Source organism: Ceratotherium simum, chromosome 21 (assembly GCF_057802395.1).
Source record: "Ceratotherium simum simum isolate JZ-2026a chromosome 21, ASM5780239v1, whole genome shotgun sequence".
Lineage (NCBI taxonomy): Eukaryota > Metazoa > Chordata > Mammalia > Perissodactyla > Rhinocerotidae > Ceratotherium > Ceratotherium simum.
In genome coordinates, this window is record NC_141920.1 from 40,139,006 (window position 1) to 40,161,058 (window position 22,053).

General features: G+C 40.3%; 1 protein-coding gene across 15 annotated transcripts in view; it reads right to left on the minus strand.

Annotated features, from left to right (window-relative positions):
• The window catches only part of TASP1 (taspase 1), a 254,221-nt gene that overhangs the window by 42,152 nt on the left and 190,016 nt on the right, over positions 1 to 22,053 (minus strand). For 3 of the 15 annotated variants that reach the window (XM_087445626.1, XM_087445631.1, XM_087445623.1), the window contains one exon: positions 4,568 to 5,631. The exons of 2 other annotated variants lie outside the window; for them this stretch is intronic. In XM_087445626.1, coding sequence (XP_087301752.1) covers positions 5,492 to 5,631 — 140 coding nt within the window. In that variant the 3' untranslated portion in view covers positions 4,568 to 5,491. Of the gene's footprint in view, positions 1 to 4,567; positions 5,632 to 14,609; positions 15,065 to 18,703; positions 20,203 to 22,053 lie in introns of those variants that run through there. 10 more of the 15 variants (XM_087445621.1, XM_087445620.1, XM_087445622.1 and 7 more) reach the window with 6 other exon arrangements.

Here is a 22,053-nt window from a genome sequence, read left to right on the forward strand (position 1 = left end):
GGCCAACAGGTACATGAAAAGATGTTCAACATGACTAATTACTAGGCAAATGCAAATCAAAACTACAATGAGATATCACTTCCTCTTGTCAGAATGGCTATAAATTAACAAAACCAAAAACAACAAATGTTGGAGAGGATGTGGAGAAAAGGGAACGTGCATACACTGCTGGTGGGAATGCACACTGGTGCAGCCACTATGGAAAACAGTATGGAGAATTCTCAAAAAATTAAAAATAGAAATACAATATGATCCAGCTACCCTTTTATCTAAAGAACCTCAAATCAACAATACAAAGAGATTTACGCACCCCTATGTTCATTGCAGCATTATTCACAATGGCCAAGATGTGGAAGCAACCCATGTGTCAATCAACCGATGAATGAATAAAGATGTGGTGTATAAATACAATGGAACACTACTCAGCCATAAAAAAAAAAAAAAAAAAAGACAAAATCGTCCCATTTGCAACAACATGGATGGACCTTGAGGGTATTATGTTAAGCAAAATAAGCGAGACAGAGAAAGACAAACACCATATGATTTCACTCATATGTGCCAGATAAACACATGGATGAAGAGAACAGATTAGTGGTTACCACAAGGGAAGCGGGTTGGGGGGAGGGCGAAAGCGGTAAAGGGGCGCATAATGCTGATGGATAAAAACTAGACTATTGGTGGTGAGCATGATGCAGTCTGTACAGAAACTAATATATAATAACGTACACCTGAAATTACACCATGTTATAAATCAATATGACCTCGTTAAAATAATTTTTTAAAAAAAGAAAAATGTCAGGAGGTTTCCTTTCTTCTATTTAACCATAAAATTATGTTATGGATATCCATAGCGATGGCTTTGAGAAAGCTTGAGAGATGGCATTCTGGAAATGGGTGTCCAATGCCATTGTCATAGCACGCCATCATGGAGATGTGTTCATGACATGGGGACACTGGCAACCACTGTTTCAGTCTTTTCAAATCTCTTAAAGTCATAATATGCCTTTGGCTATAGTTTCTTCCAACTACTGTTAATGCAATTCCAGGTCATTTCCTCTAAGGTGACCAGAAATCCTTGATGGACTGCTGCTCTTCACCTTCTGTTCATTTACCGCCTCCTTAAAAGTGTTCGCCTGTCTCCATCAGTCTGGTGCCTATCAACACTGACTTAGTTTTAAATTTCCACTTTTGTGGCACATCCAGCCTTATCACTTGGAGAATGTTCATCAGCTGTTATGGATGTAAATTGTTCACAGGAGCACACGGCAGGAAAAGAGACCCCAGTGGGGTGTACAAGCAGATCAGTGAGTTCACCTTCTCCGAAGGAGAAGGTATAAAGGCCCACCAAGGCTCATGGCCAAGAGTACATGGAATGGAATGTTTCTCAGTTTCAAGTCCCCCAGAAGCAACTCCGAGACAAGGAGTCCAGTGCAATTAGTTCATTTGGGAGACGATTCCAGGAAACACAGGTAGGGGAGTCAAGAAGGGGACAGGGAAGGGAAGAAAGATAACACTTAAGTGGTATTAATAAGCAACTGAAGCTTAATTCCTATGGGAAATCTCTCAAAAACATTGTGAAACAAGTGCCTCCGAATTCTCCCACCCAAGGAGCAAGTGAGCTAGTACATTTATACTCCACCTTGTGTCCATCACTTGCTGAGAGCTGCTTCTGGGGAGTGCTGATTTCCTGGCACTTCTGGCCTGCTGTGTGCAGGGACAGAGCAGCTTTCCATGGTTTCAGAACAAGTCCTCAGGCACAGATGTGCAGATATTAGCCTTCAAAAGTTGTCTGGGGCACTCTGAAATGGAGGAGCCATGGGCGATGAGAATGGTCTGCTCTAGGATACCAGCCAAACTGGCTTTCATTGGCCTAGCCTTGCCACAGTGCCCACTGTATGGACCTGTGGCCTGAGAAAATGGAGGCTGACTGTGCTGTCAGTACTGTGATGGATTTCTACAAAAGTTTTAGGATAAAACATATGTACATACAGGAACAGCATTAGCTAAACCAGCAGTGCATGGGGAAATAGTAAATGAGGTATTGTGCAACCCCCTATAGGTCTGGACATCTTTCTATGATATTATTAAGTGAAAATTGCAAGTTATATAACCCCATTTTGGGGGTTCAATATAACCCCATTTTTGTGTTAAAAACACACAGAAAATTTATGCATAAAGAGTCTATAAGGATACAAGCTAAAGTATTATCAACTGTTGTCTCTAGGAGAGTGGGGTTATGAGTTAAATTTTTTCTTTCTTTTCCGTATCTATTTTCGTATTTTTTGTAATAAGCATGGATTACTTTTATAATAACAATGACCAGATTTTTAAAAAGAGATTCCACAAAAATTAAATATAATCTCAAGATTCAAGAATAATCCTAGTGCTTTTCTAAATCTTCTCTTCTTTCCTCCCTCGCCCCCTCCATCCAGCGCTTCAAAACAAAGTAACCCTGCTTATCCGCAGGTAACTGGTATACACCACCACTCTGACACATGGGAGAAAACGAGGAATTAGGCACAAAAGGCTTTTGAGCAGCCAAAAAAGATGTCCTTATATCCATAAACTAAAACTCATCCATTTTGCTCAGAGACAAGCACCTCATTCTAGCATTTAGGACTTGTTTATATATACTTTGTACACAGCTCTAACAGACATTGATACCCGAGTTCAAGTTCACATTTAGGAGCAGCAGTTAAAAGATGAGAAAGGACCTGTCATAGGCAGACACACAGGAGGCAGGCAGAAGTGCAGGGCTGACAAGGAGGAGGACAAAGCCTAGACAAGGCTCCCATATGTGTCAGTCAGCACAGGTGCTCCAGGTTCCTTAAGGCAGGACACATGCTCTCCGCCTCCTCCCCAAGTCTGGAAGACGCCATGTTTCTAAACCCAGAGCAGGATCACAGTGATGGCCTTGAGGATTCCAGACCAGGCTTAACTATACTCAAGAAAACCAAACATCCAATGCTCGGGCCTTAAAAAGAAAATAGAATATAGGCATACAGTTAAGATCATCCACATTAAAAGTGGGCACTTTAGGGGCCGGTCCGGTGGCATAGCGGTTAAGTTCGCGCACTCTGCTTTGGCAGCCCAGGGCTCACGGGTTCGGATGCCGGGCATGGACCTATGCACCGCTCATCAGGCCATGCCGTGGCAGCATCCCATATACAAAATAGAGGAAGATGGGCATAGATGTTAGCTCAGAGCTAATCTTCCTCAGCAAAAAGAGGATTGGCAATGGATGTTAGCTCAGAGCCAGTCTTCCTCTCACACACACACACACACACACACACACACACACACACACACAAAGTGGTCATTTTAAAATATAGCTTCAGAATATAAGTGATATGAGCCCTACTAGGAAATGAGATTATTATGTGTTTCTTTCTACCTTTTCTACTTTTGTGTGAAATGAGATTGATTTTATATCTGTCGATATCCTTTGGTTCCAGTACCTGTTCTTTAACATCTGACCTTATAATTAAAGAACTTATACTACCCATTACATTTTTGCCTCCATGATTCTGAGTATCACTTTTTTTCTGCCTGGTTTCACAATATTCCTAAAATTAAAAAAAAAAATTAGAAATTGGAGAATAAAGTCTTAAACTGTTCTTGGAGGGGCTGTGCTCTTTTATACTGACTAGCTTTTAAACTCTTCATAAAAGGGGTCTTTAACAAGCCCAAACTTTTAAATATGAATGGAATAAAGTCAAAAGGAGATGAAAGAAATGGCATTCCTGGTGAAATAGGTCAGATGATTTTCAGACTCCAAAGTGTCCTGATAGTTTTACATGATCCAGTCCAGTTCCTGAAAAGACCCTGCCAACAGGTAACAGGTCTTTGAAAGCTTTTGAAGCCAAAGGCTCCCCACCAGCCAGCACATCTCTTACTAAGTTCTCAGCCTCATTAAGAATGAGAAACAGATACCACGGCACCAACCTGTCTACGAGAACACAGTGAGACAAATGTAATTGCTTGTACAAGGAATATAAATCAGCAACTCCCAAATCATGCATATTTACACTCACTCCATTTTGGTTGTCTTTCCTTTATAATTTGGCCATACATCGATGTCAAGTGTATAATTTCATTTGGGGCTTTATCAGTTACCGCCCAGAGCCATGATTATATGGTGCAGGGAACTTCCTCCCCCTGAGCGAGTCTATATTTAGTATCTTTTTGATAGCCACTTCTTACATATAAAATCAAAAGGAAAGTCTTGGTTTTCTTATGTGGCTCCAGGATCACTAAATATAATATTTAGGAGCAATTTATCAACTGAAACCATTGAGCTCTCAGCTGCCACTACAATTTTTCAAAGCAAAGTATTCTTATTCCTTCCCTTTGTTATTTTTATCAAATTGCAATGGAAAGTTTAGGGATTTCTATATTGATCATTCAATCATGTACTAAGATCAACTTTCATCTTGCTAGTGTCCAACCTAACTGCACATAGATAAGACTGGATTTTGAACCATCAGAATCACAGGAAGAACGTTAAAGGTATGATTTCTGGAAGAAGTAACTTTTTACAAACAAAATAAAAAATGGCTCTCCAATCTAGGACTCAAAAGATAATTTATTAGTCTGAGAAGAGGAGTCATATACTATACCCAGTAATATGCTTCTTTTAGTTTTGTGCCTTTATCTTAAAAATATATTTAAACAAGAAACAAAGATAATATTGAATTTTCCCATAAATTTTGCTTTCTTATTTACAGTGTTACATTGTAAATAACATTCCATTATACACAAATTAAGGACTGTGCATTACTGTATGTTCTCTTTACATATTCTTTCATAATATAGTACATACAGCTCCAAGCTATGCAGTACTTAAGCTTAGAAAAGCTTGAGGAAAGAAGTACAAACTTTATCAATAAGATTATTATTTAAAAAGGTTCTGACCTTAATTCTCTGCTAGATTGTTTCACTGAAACCATTCTTTGTTAAAGAAAAATGCCCCATATGCGGGATGAGAACAACAGTTTAAGTTACCACAGGATCCACTTAAACTGGTTAACAAATAAAAACACTTTATTACTTATTACTGTTATTAAATGGAGCACTACCACTGTCAAATCATTTAAACAAGTAGATTTACTCTTCAGTTCACACACATTACATCAACGACAGTTGGTACCTCTTTATGAAATCAAAAATATTTCCTGCAATGTTCAGGCTTCACTTGTAAACAGTTAAAGCACACATTTTGCAAAGATGATTTAATCATTCCTGGTCTTAGGTTACATGATAAGGAGGAGTTTCTGTTTCATCATGGGAGAAGCAAGCACACGCGCTGCACACACAAATACACACACAAACACACACACACTCACTCAGTCCCGCTCACCCGCCAAAGGCCCGCGTGTCACTAAGCACTAACTACAGCAGCACTAGTGTCGTGAGCAGTGCACGAGGCTGCAATAGGAATTATAAAATGAGGAAGATAAAACATCCAACTTCAGTTAAAAACCCCAAAAGCTCAGGTTCTGGAATGCCTCTCAGACGCTTCACGCTCAGCCTGAAGGGTCAGTTCACTGGGCTCTCCAGGCGGCAAACCCCACCTTCGATTGCCACGGACTGTCCTGCCACCGCACCGGGAGGGAGTCTTGAAATGTGAGTCTGCAGAGAGGAAGGCAGGAGAATGTTAGAAGTGTCAGCTGTGTCCCCTCACATGTGACAAAGTGAAGGAAATGCCAGAGCGTCACAGCTTCTCTTTGCTTCTGAGTATCTACAGACCTTGCTGATAGTAAACTTTGGGTGCCGAGAAATCCTGTTTGTTCAAATCTCAGGGAATATGAACTGAGCATCTGCTACAGACCAAGCACAGCACTAGCACCTGGAAATACAGAGGGACCAAGATAGCCAGGGCCCCTGAGAGCACAGAACTTACCGTTTAGTCATATTTTAGAACAATAATGGTTTTAATGCCAACTATATTGAGCATATTCCAGTTATCTGAAAACTAATAATTTATATACATTTTTTCCTCTAAACACTCAAAGCAACTAAGAATACCTGATTCATGTTTATACCCCCGATTTATTCCTTAAAGGATTTGAATAGTTTACAAAAATTCAGATAATTCAATAATCTAAAGTAAGTGAGGTAATGAGAAAACAGAAAAATAAGAACTTACAAAATAAGTTAAAGACAAGCGTTAAGGTTAACACACAAAATCTAGCCTGAGTTTTATACCCGTGCTAGAGGCAGACTGCTGCCCCCTGAGCTTCCTAGCAGCCACGACTGGATAGGTGGTTTATGTGGTGCACAGGATCACAACAAGCCAATTGCTCGAAGGAGAACAACTGTTCCTGGCACTGAGTCTGGGGAGGCATTTCTCTTGTAGGGCTTCATACACAGTACCTACTACCTAGTGCATATAGTCGATGAATGAAAACATCAGTTGTACAACAAGGAGTTGTGTAGGGCTGAGTGTTAACAATATTACTCAAAGGAGGCTAGCCCTGGGTGTAAGAAAGTAAAAGGTGTTCCACAAGGGGTCAGGAAGGACCACGTCAGCCAGGAATTCCTTTTTTTTGATGGTTTGGCATAATCCGGGGATAAATAAATGTCAGAAGTTGCTAAGAAGAACAGAGGGACTGCAGAGCCTTCAGCTAATCCTCTCTAATTCTGCTTTTCTAAAGTTTTTCCTAAGGACTGAACCGAGTTGAGTTCAAGCCCCAGAGTGAAGTTGTTAGACATAGCTGGTGAGATGGCCAAGCCTAGGGTGGGAGTGACCTCCTCTCATGCAACCAAACATGAGGGAAGCATACGTTGAGATGGATTAACAGGTAAACTACTTGGTTTGTAGTTTAAGGGTAGACACTATTCTTGAGTCTCACTGCACATGTCCTATTAGAGTAGCTCACAGAACTCAACAATTTGCAAAGTTTTAGAGGATAGAAAATGTTCTCTGGGTACTTAATTTTTCTTTGTGCAAGGCAGGAAGCAATCTGTAACCTACAGGGGTGAGGTCCATTGACTGTGGGGTGGAGAGCTGGGCGAGGCAGTCTCTGTGGTATCTCCAGGGATGCGAGTATCAGTGAGTTCACTCACCACGCTCATGCCTCTGGGAACTGTGTCCCAGAATCTGGCCTTATTATTGCATCTGAGGGCCAAACTTGGGTCTCATCACTTGGATATATTATATCTGAGAAGTCCACAGTAAGATAAATTTGTGGATCTTTTGTTTCTTGTGATGCCTCATTAACCCTGTGGGAGGAAATGGAGGGGGATGTGTTGTTTGATTCTACTACCTAGCAGCCCTTGTCACATCAGGCACAAATATTTCAAATCCCACAATTCCCAGGGCTCAGTGTTGATGGGGTGACTTTCACTCTTTCAGGAATTCACTAACACGAGGTGAAAGAATTTTTTCCCCAGGCATCATTCATCTTTTTTTTTTTTTTTTTTTGGTGAGGAAGATCAGCCCTGAGCTAACATCCATGCTAATCCTCCTCTTTTTGCTGAAGAAGACCGGCTCTGAGCTAACATCTATTGCCAATCCTCCTCCTTTTTTTTTTTCCCCAATGCACCAGTAGATAGCTGTATGTCGTAGTTGCACATCTTTCTAGTTGCTGTATGTGGGACACGGCCTCAGCATGGCCAGAGAAGCGGTGCATTGGTGCGCGCCCAGGATCCGAACCCGGGCCGCCAGTAGTGGAGCGTGTGCACTTAACCGCTAAGCCACGGGGCCGGCCCCACTTTTTTTTTTTTTTAAAAAGTCTCCCAAACAAAAAAAGTCCCTGAGAAAGTAGAAGCCCCTCAGTCAATTTTATCCCTAATCTCACTCTCTTCAGTCACGAACTCAGGCACGCAGCTATGACAGGGATCAAGAATAAAGCAGAACTACAGTGGAAAACAGTATGATGGTTCCCCAAAAAATTAAACACAGAATTATCATGTGACCCAACAATTCCACTTTTGGGTATATATCCAAAACAAGTGAAAGCAGGGACTCAAAAAGATATTTGTACACCAATGTTCACAGCAGCGTTGTTCACAATAGCCAAAAGGTGGAAGCAACCCAAACGTCCACCAACGGGTGAACAGATCAAAAAAATGTGGTATATACTTACGATGGAATATTATCCAGCTTTAGAAAGGAACGACAATCTGACACATGCTACAAATTTGAAGACATTATGCTAAATGAAATAAGCAACACAAAAGGACAAACGTTGTATGATTGTACTTATATGAGGTACCTGGTAGTCAAATTCAGAGAGACAGAAAGTAGAATGGTGGTTGCTAGTGGCTGGCGGGAGGTAGGAATGGGGAGTCATTGTTTAACGGGTACAGAGTTTCAGTTTGAGTTCTGGAAATGGATAGTGGTGATGGTTGCACAACAATGTGAGTGTACTAAATGCCACTGAGCTATACATCCAAAAATGGTTAAAATGGTGAATTTTATGTTATGTATATTTTTCCACAATTGAAAAAAAAAAGAATAAAGCAGAAATGACACTTTCCTACCTGGTCCAGAATAGTTCTCGATTAGATGGCTTTAAGAGAAGGGGTTAGCTAGGAATGAATCCATGATGTAGACCCCCAAAGAGAAACATTAACACCACTGGGTTCTGTTCACAATTGGGTTGAAATTTTCCAATCATGTTAGTTAAAATATCTATACCTAAAAGAGAAGCTCACAGGAAAATCCATCCTCATGTTTCCCAAATATTCAGGGAGAATCCAATGGGACCTCCTGGCAGACCTGGTGGTCCTGGCAACAGAGGCAACGAAGAATAAATTAATTGTTAAAAGATCAAAGAGTGACCACATATCCAAGCTGATGGCCTGCAACTTGACCAGGGGGATGTCAGTCTTAAAGCAACTGATTTCCTGCTGACCATGGAAAACACCCAGAACTAGAAGGAAGAAATCCCATCCCATGGATGAGGGGGCTTGATAGCAATCCCTTGAGAATTACAAAAACAAAGACGGACAATCCAAAGTTAACTTTAACACTCCCACCCCCACCAAGTTTACAATAGAAGAACATCTAAATAAACTGAGCTACACCACAAAGTGTCAAGGAGAGTTAGGAAGGAAAAGAAAAAAAGACTGGAAAAGATAACAATGGCCTTGAGATACTTATTAACAGTACATGGGCAAAATACTTCAAAAATACATTTGAGATTTGTATAAATTGAGCTGTTTGCATAAGACAGAAATGCTCGACTAGACAAACTAGTTGTTAAGATTAACTTCTCAGGATCACCCCTTCCCTAAATCATCATCTAGTCTAAAGGGGGATTTTGCAATTACAAAACTCATTGGCGTGATCTTGGTGTTGAGAGGAATAAAATGGTTAACCATCCAAATGTCAATACTTCACCAGTTTCACCTAACAAAATGATCTTCCAACTCATGAAAAAATAAGTGATCTTGGTCTGAAAAAGTTTGAGCCAAGATGTATTTGAAACTTTCTGTGGAGATTTCAAGGGAGCATCAAATCATATTATAAACAGCGGGAGCTGTTTAAGAGAATGTTTTATTTGAGTGTTTATCTCTAAAAGTTCTTTTAGAGAAGTGGGTTTAAATTCCTCTTGAGGCTAAAAATAGACCACTTTCTACAATGAACTTGTATGTCAGTATTTAAAAGTGCAATAAAGTATTTTATATTGTCTAATGACTGTGCAGACTCTCAGGTATCCTACAAGCATAAGAACTTAAAGTGTCTTTAAAACCATTTAAATAGCAATTTACTTTTACTGGAATTTAGAACTAATGAGAAATAACACATGAAAATGATAGATGAAAAAGCAGCAGACTGATCCATTTTGGATTATCTCCCTCTACTTGCTGCTGCATGCCCCACTCATATACCTCTCTAACCATGATTCCATGTCTCTAATACCCTTTTCTGGTCCTTTCTTAAGGAAAGACTTCCTCACTGGATCCCTTACTCAGTCTAGAAGCTCTGCTTCTAGATCCTATAGCACCATCTGAGCATTTCTTGTCCTGTGATGTAACTGTCTTGGTTTCAGTTTGTTTGAGTTTTTAGGTCTCTATAACTGAAAGCCAGTTGGAGACAGGAGCTTGTCTTACACACACCTCTGTATTCCCCGCACCCGTTAAAGGTTTGACACAGAAGGCACACTCTGAAATGCTCACTGAGTGGAGAAGTGACTAAAATATACCCTCCTAGGCTATGTTTTTGAACACACAAAGAATCTCAAGTGTTTTAACTAGTGTGACTGTTCAGTTTGGTTAAAAAGTCAATCAAACTAGTTTGTCATAGTAAAGATTCTTTTTAAATAGATTTTTTTAAAAGTATAGACCAACTAAATGTTTGCACTTTCCAAGTGACTGTGTTGTTAGAATGGAGATGGAGCTTTAGACTTCTCAGATGCTAACAGCTCCACACCGATAGAACCCAATGGCCTTGTTGTTATATAATTCTCTGCTTTCTTGCTAACTCCCTGAGGCAGAGACAGATCCTTGAGGTTAAAACTCCTTGAAGAACTATCAATTTGTAAATGAAACTGACTATTCAAAGCCAATATTCTTAGGCCTATGACTCTTTATAAAACCAAATACATTGTATAATAACATATTTAGCATGAAAATTTTTAAATGAGAAAGTTAAAGAATAAAACAATATAGAAATTATATAATTGTTTGACATCTTAATCACAATCTAAGTAGTAGCTGACAATTCCTATCATTCATACTCACGTCTTAAATCTTTTAAGACCACCTTAGTGACTGCTCTTTTGTGGTTTCTAGGAAAACTACAAGCACACGATTTAATTTTAAAAGTCTCAAAGCCTTTATTTAGTGGTTATATTTTAATCCATCTTTCCACTCTCAGGAGAGTTTCTCGAGATCTGCCACAAGAGTTAAGAGAAGATTCTCTTAAACAAGTTATTATCCTCCTTTAGTGGGGTCAGGAAAATAAAATCTAGACAGACACAGTCCAAAAAAAGCTCTTGGAAATACTTTATTCATTGGTTTCATAATTCTGAGGGTTTGGTTTTCTGTTTTTCAAAAAACAGAGCCTGGGGGCTGGCCCAGTGGCGTAGTGGTTAAGTTCGTGTGCTCCGCTTCGGCGGCCCAGGGTTCACAGGTTTGGATCCCGGGCGCAGATCTAGGCACCGCTCATCAAGCCATGCTGTGGCGGCATCCCACATATAAAATAGAGGAAGATGGGCACAGATGTTAGCTCAGGGCTAATCTTCCTCAGAAAAAAGAGGAGGATTGGCAACGGATGTTAGCGCAGAGCCAGTCCTCCTCACAAAAAAAAAAAAAAAAAAAAAATAGAGCCTGAAGCAAGATACTATAGTCAAAGCGTACAGGCATTTACAAATAGAACAAATAACATTGGGAAAACACTCCACCATGGAGAGACTTAAGAAATAGCATTTCAAAACAGAGCTGAGGTGTTTTTATCAACCAGTGGCTTAAAAAGTGCATGTAGCACACAACATATTTTGTCTAATTCTAAAGCTAATTTAGACAGGCAGTTTATCATAAGGGCTATGTGCATCGGTTACAGAATCAAAGCACCTTGGGTTCTGGGCCATTTCCTTTTCTTCCTAGATGCACTACTGGACTGCATTTCCCAGGCTCCTTTGCAGTTGGGTGTGACTATGTGGCTGAAACCAGGCCAAGAGACTAAAGTGATATGTGCCACTATAAGGCCTGGCAGAAAATCTTCTTATGCACCATCCTGCATGCTCTTTCTCTGATGATCTTGAGGCCTATATGATGTAAGGAGCCTGGAACCCCGAATCACAACTTGGAGAAGAGCCTTCTGCCAATCAAAAACACTGATTTGGATTTTATGTGAATGAAAAACACACTTCTTATTTTGTTTGAGCAACTATACACTTTGGAGTTTGCTTTTTACAGCAGCTAGTGTTATCTTAACCAGTAATCATTCAATTCAGGCCTTTGCACTTACTAGCTGTGTAACCTCTGCTGGTTACTTAACTTCTCATGCACCCATCTCCACAATGGGTATAATAGTAGCATTTATTAAGAGGTTGATAAGCACTACATGAGATATTGCATGCAATGAAAGCACATGTCAATAAATGTTAGATTATTATTATTCAAAAACACACATAGCCATAGAACAAAACATTATATACCACAATCTCTATTGCAGATTATTGGATATCCCAGAATTGGGAAATTCTATTTTTAAAGTTTTATAGTTTGTAAAAATAGAATGAGATATTTTAATGAAAAATTAGCTGCATGCTAAAAGGTAAGGTTGAAGAAAATGGACATTTTTAGGCCAGTATTTTTGATGCTGCTGTTTTGCTGCTCTTGATAAAATAACTAACAATTGCTGAGTATTTACTAATTGCTAAGGGTTTTGTATGTACAAGCTTGCAGTAACACTAATCTTCTAAGGTTCAAAACAAACATACTTGCTACAGAGAAAACCACAGTGGTAGAATACTGGCAAATTCTCTTCTAAGAACAGGTAACACTGTTGGGAAGACAAGTACAGCCATATGAAATGATTAGAAAACCATTTACAGAAACACATGAGCATGCAGTATAAGGGTAGAATACTCCAGTGCTTGTTTTCCAAGACCACCAAGCAGTTAACTCAAATCTTTGGACACTGACACTCAGGTGTCCTACAACCGAACTCAATTGTGACACTATTTCCCTAGAGATAGCATCAGATTGCACAGGTTAAGGGCTCAGTCTTACAAGATTGAACTCCCTCCTCCCCCACTCCAGATGCCAATCACAAGTTCAGGTAGTCACCTGTGCTTATGACTAACCGGCTATAAATCGGAGGTTCCCACCATCCCCTCCTTGGGTTTGATTAATTTGCTAGAATGGCTCAAAGAACTCAGGAAAACAGTTTTACTTACTAGATAACTGGTTTATTATAAAAGGATATAACTCAGGACCAGCCAGAAGGAAGAGATGCACAAGGTATGTGGGAAGGGGCACAGAACTTTCATGCCCTCTCTCCCAGCACCTCCACATGTACACCAACTTGGAAGCTCTCCAAACTGCAGTTCATGGATTTTTTGGAGGCTTCATTACATAAGGCATAATTGATTAAATCACTGGCCATTGGTGACTGAACTCAATCTCCAGTCTCCTTCCACTCCCTGGAGGTATGGGGCTGAAAGTGCCAACCCTCTAGTCACATGGTTGGTTTCCCTGGCAACCAGTCCACATCCTTAGGTTACCTATGTGCTTTCCAAAAGTCACCTTATTAACATAAACTCAGGTGTGGTTGAAGATGGCTTGTTATGAATAACTAAACACCCATTTCACCTTTATGGCTCAAGAACTGAGGACAAAGGACCGAATATTATAACAAAAGATGATTCCATGGCTCTTATTAGGAAATTCAAAGGGTTTTGGGAGCTGTGAGTCAGCAACCATAGAGGAAAACCAAATGTATATTTCTTATTATAAATCACAACATCACAGATACCCAACCACAAATGCCATAAGAAGTCAATAGAGGGAGAGGATGATGTGGATCAAGGAGCTGAGGAAGACTTTGCAGAGGCCACAGCACTGGAACGCAAATAGAACTGGAGGGCAGCAGTACACAAAAATGATGTGTTGGGCCCGAGTAAGGGAGAACTGACAAGTTTGTTTGGTTTGGGCCATACAGTGTTCCAACTTTTAAAAAATTAATAGAAGAATATTTTAAAATGGGGAAGTTGCACAAAAAGCATCTTGATTTCTAGCTTCTCTTGAAAAATCTGGCAACCCTTGCATTCCCTCACCTGAGCGAAGTGGTAGTGAAGGTAGTGAAGCAGCTACCGTTTTTTTTTTGTGAGGAAGATTAGCCCTGAGCTAACATCCGCTGCCAATCCTTCTCTTTTTGCTGAGGAAGACTGGCCCTGGGCTAACATCCATGCCCATCTTCCTCTACCTTATATGGGATGCCGCCACAGCATGGCTTGACAAGCGGTGCGTAGGTCCACCTGCCTGGGATCCAAACCTGCAAACCCCGGGCCACGGAAGCGGAGCCCACGAACTTAACCGCTACACCACCAGGCCAGCCCCAAGCAGCTACCTCCTTAAGAAGGGCTTTCTTGGCAAGAATTTTCCACAAGTGCGTTCTTCATATCATTGTGTTCAGAAGACATCTGACATCTGGTGATCCTCTTTTGGTGGGGTTATGATTAATCCATTGGGTTCAGCGGGTGGCAGCCCGAACCAGTCACAAACAGCCAACTAGATTTTAAACTATAGCCAATCAAATAATTTCCTTTCTTTGCTTCTGCACTTTCTCTATACAGGTCTTTCCCCTTGCTCCTGTTGGCTCCACTTCTGGTTCAGTGCTGCCCAATTCAAATGGATTTTTGCTCAAATAAACTCTTAAAATTTTGAATATGCCTTAGTTTATCTTTAAACACAGGGTTCAGAATAATAAACTTCCAAAAGCAGCCAATCATTTTTTCCTCCCAACATTCTTTGTGATGTTAAGAAAGGAGTTTTGTTAGAGGATGGTGAGAGATTAAAGAGGGAGCATGGTTTGGGGGGAAAAAAGGGATAGAATGAGAAGGTATGGCGTCTTACTTCTTCATTCATACCAGCCAAAGGCCAATTCTATGTTTTAAAAAAGAGACAGCATAAAAGAGACAGAAATAAAAGAATTGTAAGAGCTACATTTAAATTGCAGATGCAAGAGCAACTGTGTATCTGGCTGGATGGATGTGCTAGCTCTGCTTTGGATGAATAATCTGTAGGCTCATCAGTTTCAAGTCAAATACAGTACCTGTAGGATGAGTTAGATCCTTTTGGATTGACACAAAATAAGTACTGCTGTTAACTAATACAGTAAAATTTGCTCAAGATCAATTTGACCACTTAGCAGCAAGTTCTCTTGTCAAAGATAATTGGGTGTTAGGATAGTGTATTGGTCTGCTAGGGCTTCCATAACAAAATACCACAAGCTAGGCGGCTTAAACAACATAAATTTATTTTCTCACGGTTCTGGAGGCTGGAAGTCCAAGATTAGGGTCTCAGTATGTTTGGTTTCTTCTGTGGCCTCTTTCCTTGGCTGACAGATGGCCTTTTCTCTGTGCGTGCCCGTCCCTGGTGTCTCTTCCTGTTATAAGGATATTAGTCCTATTGGATTAGGGCCCCACCCTTATGACCTCATTTAACGGTAATCACCTCTTTAAAGGCCCTAGCTCCAAATATAGTCTCTAAATAGTCACATTGGGGGTTAGGGCTTCAAGATATCAATTTGGGAGGGACACAATTCAGTCCATAATAGATACAGATCTTAAAGTGATATGGAGTAAAATCCAAAAAATGTTCCCCTCATATGTTCTGGTCTCCACTAGTTCTCTGAGCTGAAATCCTCCTACTCTCCCCTTTGCTGTTCCTCTCCCTCTCCACTTGCCTCCTCACTGCCCACAAAGCTCTTCCATCCAATGTTCCTGTGGCTCACTTGCTCACTTCTGCCCAAAATCCAAAATCCACCTTTCCAGGAAGGTTTACACTGGCCACTCACCTGAATTTCACCACCACCACCCTCTCTGCCTCAGTGTTTCATAGACCTTTACCACCATCTAACCACCCATCTATTTTGCTCTTTTATCTTATTCATTGCTTGTCTCCCCCACTGGGACAAAAGCTCCATGAGGACAGGGAGTGTTATCTGTTTATTCATTGCTTTTCCCTCAGTACCTAAAAGATAGCCTGGCACATGGTTAGGGGCTCAGTACCTTTATTAATAAAAGATTTTTTTTTTAAATAAGAGTTGGGTAATGAAAGAGAACAAACTGCAAATTAGTCATTTTATATTTCTCAATTTTATATTTTATAGTTTTTTATTATAGTTTGTAAGTTATAAATTTTTGAAGAGACTTGTATAAATTAAACAATCAAAATAATAGTGAAGTCATGGACCTTAAAACGCCGAAAATAAAAGCCTACATATTTCGCAAGACTGACACAGTATGATCTGACATTATCTGCTCATTCATCTTACACAGCAATTGCGCACATCATATTACCCTCTTTCAGAGAGAGATCATCAGAGACATCAGCAACCTAGATAGAGGTCAAGAAGGGGCTGCGTGCCTTCTGTGTCTGTGGTGTTATGCCTATTAATGAAACTTGGACAAATTCAGCACTAGGAGGAACATGGAAAATACTAGGGCAACCTTATTTACATGGACATTTTCCCTTCTGGAAAGCAGGACTCCAGCCTAGTGAGACATGAGTGCCTCCAGCTCAATTTTACAACATTATCATGAGTATTTGAAGAGATAAGTATTCTTTTTCCCTACCATTTTCCCTTCTGTTAACTCTGCCTTATTTTTCAAATTGTTGAGTCATAGGTATCGTATTTTTCCATCTACTATCAGTGTCACATGAACTTTCTTAATATAATATGGAATAATGTGTATATTTTGTAGAATAAAGATCCATTAGCTGCAGGCTGAGCTTGTCTTCTGTATTTACCACTGTGCTACTAGGGGCGTGTACATTTGGTATGGTGAGGTGGCACTGTTGGCTGAGCACATCTTATGTCCTTACGTGGTGAATTCTTACCTGATGTGATAATAGTCACTCTCCGTTTTCTCTTACTGGCACAAAGGTGATAGACCTTAAATGACCAATTCCAAAGAGAAGGGCTGAGGAAGTGTGTCTGGTTGGTTTTTATTGCTTTGTTTTTATTATGGGGTTTTTTTTTCCCTTAATGAGCTGAGTCAGGAGACACCTCCCCCAATTCCATCGTTTTCCCAGAAGTTCCCTGCCCACTGCTTCAAAGAGCTATCTTTCAAGGAGACACAACTTGTGAATAAGTATATTCTGAGCATTCTTCATGTGTGGCACTAAACCTTGGAATATAATTTACTGCTCTAAAAGGAGAGTTTGGTCTTCAGACTTCATCCTGAAAGCAGATGTACTTAACTAGTTGACAGTTTCACATGAACCTGCTTAATATAGTCCAGAGTAATGTGTATATTTTATAGAATAAAAACTCATTTAACTGCAGGTCAGCAGATCTGGGTGCTCATTTCCTAAGCCTATGTGATATCAGGAAAGTCAGGGAAAGTCTCAGAGCTATCAGATGAGGACTCTGGTTAGATGGTCTCTGGAGTAGCCTCTCAAAACGTTTAATGCTCTCTGAGGCTGACTTCATTTAGCTTTGGGGTACATTATTAATGAATCCAAAAACAATTATTTTACTTCTATTTCATCATTGTCTTAAACTAAAAGTAATAAATAGGTCAGAGCAATTTGAAGGTATAATTCCTAAGTTCAACCTAACAAATCAGAAATATCAACAGGATGAAGAATTAATGCCATATGTTAGTCATTTTATTGTATGTTGCCTCTACCTCATTTTCCACGTTTAAAACAAGGATGCCATAAAAGATCCATTGGCAAATGTAGACAAAACACAAAAACAGCATTATGGTAAATTTCATTGTTAGTACTGAATAAGGCTACATAAAGGGAAAAGTTCTATTGTTCTCACATATAAATATCATGTCCAAGGAGCCTTAAAATAAGATTAAAATGCTGTCTGATGAGAACAGCATGTTGTTCCAGTCTCACGGCAACTTTTGTTACTTCTTTTACCATGCAGACAACACCACACTTCAGAGGCAACATCAGACAAGACTGCTCTCCTATTTTTAGCTTACAAGCCTCAGGAAGGCATCCACACAAATATGGCAAGCCCCACAGTACCTATTATAGCACCACTCACATGGACAATTATCATGAATATTCTATTTTGCTAAAGGTGATAAAAGCTCTCCACTATTCAGCAAATATTTATTCTGCATTTATTATGAGGGAACAGAAGAATCAAACACACATGGATCTTGCTCTGAAGGCAATTATGTCTTTGTAGGATGCAGAAAGTAGTTCCTTGTGAAATCTTAATAAAAATAAACCCGTATATGTGCATAATTCTTTAGTTTCCATAATGCTTTTGCATCGGCGAGATCTCCTCAAAATACCGTCAGTAGAAAGATGTATACTACACCTATTTTTCAGGTGAAAAAAAGCAAGGCTCAGAATGGTTACGTGGTTTGCTTATGGTCACAGAGGAAGTGGAAAAACTGAGACTTGAATGAAAGCCTTTGCACACCAAATCGAGGGCTCTCTTTACTCCCACAAAGCCTTACCATAAAGGATTCTAAATCTAGCTCCGTTAAGAGACACACCTTTCACTGCAGGAGGCTTATGACTAAGTAGTATTTCAGGGTGAAACAGGGCGTGCTCAGAAAAGCTATCGCCACAAATTTTACCAACAAATTTCAGGATGATTCTGGAACTCAGAGAACTGAGTTTGAGCCTTAACTCTGCTGCTGAAGGACTGGATAGTCACTAGCTCTCTGGGCTTCAGCATCTTTGTAGGTAAAAGTGAAAAACGTGACTCACTTTTATTCAGGGTTCTTTCTGCTTTTAATATTCTATATAGTTTTGCATTAGAAAGACCCTCTAAATGTTGTTTAAATTTCTTTTTTTCAAAAAACCCAAATGTCTAAATTTTCCTAGAATTAAGGTTATAGATTTTTTTTAATAGCCCTTCTAAGAACTACTTAAAATTCCAATTGGTCCTAGGACTTTGCATCACCTTCTCCTTAGACCCAGCCTAACATTAAGAGTAGTGTTCTTAGAGGGTGGTTTTAGGACCACCTCTGAGACCACTACATCAGAGCATCTGAGGGTGGGGCCCAGGAGGGTGGACTTTCACCCCAGCCCCCACCCCCACCCCTAGGATTTGCACCTCCACCTCTGCAGGAACAAAGCCTGTCCCTAGGCTACCTCTTAGATAAGTAAGTAGGCAGGCAGGGAGAAAGGTCAGTAGACAAGTCATGCAGACTATATGGAAATACATATCTGATACCATAATGTGAATGGTGCGCAGCGACATTGCAGAGACCTTTTATACTCTTTACTCTGATTTTTAAAATTTTCTTTACTCTTCTTTTTCAAATATTCTAAGAGGAACGTGTACTATTTTTATATTACAAATTAATTTAAAACAGGAATAAATCCATATATGCCACTCCTTGTATTACATATGATCACAATTGTGTAAAAAAAAATTCACAGTTGCAAAAACAGAAGAAAATATACCAAAATGTCAACAGTAGTTAATGTGGGGTAGCTCACTACATTTCAAGGATTCCTTCAGGGCCAGGATTTAATTTTTTTTCTTCCTGTCATTTTCCTGTATTTTCTCAATTATGTAGCAGAGTGATTTAGTGAGTGTGTAATGCAGCAACGTAATCTATTGAGAAATTAATCTATGTCCTTCTCTTACTGTTCTAGACTCTGTGTCCCCATTCCACTCCTAGCATTGCCAAAAAAGAATGAACAAATAACCATAATGTCCACACAAGACCCAGCAACAGCATCTCATCAAATTGATCACCCTCTTCTCCTCCTTGAAACATCTTCTTTTCTTGGTTTCCAGGACATCGCACTCCCCTGGTTCTCCTCCACAGCCACAACTTCTCAGTCTCCTTTGCGGGTTCCTCCTCATCTCCCCAACTTACACAAATGGGAGTTCCCTAGGACTTAGGACTCTTTTTTCCCGTCCGTGTTCACTCCCTTGGTGATCTCAAGCAGACTTGTAGTTGTATAAAAGCATTTTTATGCTGAGATTCCCAAATATACATCTCCAGCTTAGGCCTCTCCAGGCAACTAAGTGTTTAGAAGCTTGGGCTCTGGAGTTCAGATTGTCTGCTCTGAATCTTAGCTCCACCTCTCTGTAGCTGTGTGACCTTATATAAGTAACCTAATATCTCAGATATTTCTTCTCTGAGTGGCTAATGGTGGCAGAAGGTGCTGGGCTAAGAGGAGAGAGAGGATCTAGCTGAGCCCTGCAGGCCGATTTTGCATCGGCGAGATCTCCTCAAAATACCCTGTCGGTAGAAGGATGTTTACTATACCTATATTTCAGGTGAAAAAAAGCAAGGCTCAGAATGGCTATGTGGTTTGCTTTCGGCCAATTGGACTGCAGTTGCCCCCAATCCCCACCCGGAGGCTGGGGGTTTACCCTCAGTTCTGGAAGGGGAGGCTCTGGGTCACCATTTCCTCGGTAAACACAGCCCAGTAACCTCTTCTTAGAGACCCTGGTAGGGAAGTCTCAACATCCTGATGATTTGTACTGGGTGAAAACCCAAAATGTCAGTTGCAATCTTCTGGTTGGTAAGCTGCCAGACAACATGGATGTTACTATAGCTTGAAAAGAGCATCTTGTATCTGAAAAGAAATGAAAGGCTAACGTTTAAACTATTATAAGGAGTGAAACTACTATTTGTGTAATGGACTATTTCCTGAGAATTTCAATTGATCTGTCAGTGAGGAATTTGGGAGGAGTAAAAATAAAAACCACCAACAAACTCTTTGAAGAAAATTCTCCTTGTCAAAACCATCTGCTTCCTAACTTCTTATTGATCTGACCCATGCAACACCAAAGAACTGTTAAGGCATTGAGACCTAGATAGCAGCATTTCCCAAGCTGACTCCTGCTGGGTCCCAGGAGATGCTCTGAAAAAAAGGAGCCTGGTCAAATGTCAGGGAAATGCTGCAACCTTACAGCTTGGCCCCAGCCCACTCTTCTTAGAGCTAGACAGGCACGTGAGCACGTTAAAGGTTCAGACATCCTTCAGTAAAAAAACTTGCACAATTCTTTAAGCCAGCTCAACCCAAATGTCAGCGAATGCCATCCTTTAATTCCAGCTGCACTCAGAACTACCACAAAAGGTGTGCAAAACTTCCCTTTTATTTTACTCTATGCTGAAACCTCAGTTTCCTTTGCTGGTCCTTCCTCACCTCTCCAACCACTAAATGTTGGGGTACCCCAAGACTCAATAGTTGGACTATTTTTCCTCCACTTATTTTACAGAAAAATATCTGTGAAGTGTTTCGGACATAAAGTGAAGCATCTGGTTGCACTGGGGAAAGGGAGAGGAATAATAACTCTCCATATACCTCTTCCTTCAGTTATCACTCCATTTCTTTACTTCCATTTACAGCAAAGTTCTTTAAAACACTTATCTATACTTGTTACCTCAAATTCTTTCCTTCTATTCTCTCTTTAAATCCTCTACAATCAAGTTTTTGCCTTGACACTCCACTGAAACTGCTCTTATCAAGGTAAGCAATGGCTTCAATGCTAAATCCAATGGTCTGTCCTCAGAGCTAATTTCATGCATCTGATAAAGTTGATCACTCTCTTCTCCTTGAAATACCTTCTTTCCTTGGTTTGTAAGACACCACATTCACCTGGTTCTCCAATAACCTCTCCAATAACCATTTCTCAGTCTTCTTTGCTGGTTCCGCCTCATCTCCCCAATTTATAAACACAGGAATTCCTCAGGACTCTTTTCTCCTGCCTGTTTTCACTCTCTTGGTGATATCATCTAGTCTTGTAATTTTAAAAAGCATTTAAATGCTGAGATTCTCAAATACACATCTCCAGCTTAGTCTTCTCTCCAGACACATATAACCAACCACCTGCTGGGAATCTCCATTTCATGAGTAACAGGCATCTCAAAATTAACATGTCCAAAGCTGAGCTCTTTCTTCTTCCCCTCAAGTCTTCTTCCTTCCCCTCACCTTCTTCCTCCCCCTAGTAAATGGCGACTCCATTTTTCCAGCTGTTCAGGCCAAAATCTTAGGAATCAGCATTGCCTTCTCTATTTCCTTCACACCTCCATCCAATCCATCAGCAAATCTTGTTGGTTGTATCTTAAAATATACCCAGAAGCCAACTGCTTCACACCACCTTAAGGCTAACACTCTAGTCAAAGTCATTATCATCACTCACATGAGTGACAACAACCTTCCACTCTGCCTCCCTTTCAGCAGCTGGAGTTGCCTCTTAAAATGTAAGTCAGATCATGTCACTCCTCTGCTCACCAACCTCCAATGGCTCCCAACTCAGAGGAAAAGCCCAAATCCTGACAATGACCACTAAAAACCTATATGATCTGGTCCCTATCGCTTACTCTGACCCACTGGCCTTCTCACTGTCCCTCCGACAAACCAGGAGCACTTCTACCTGAGGGCCTTTGCACTTGCTGTTCTCTATGCTTGGCATGTTCTCGT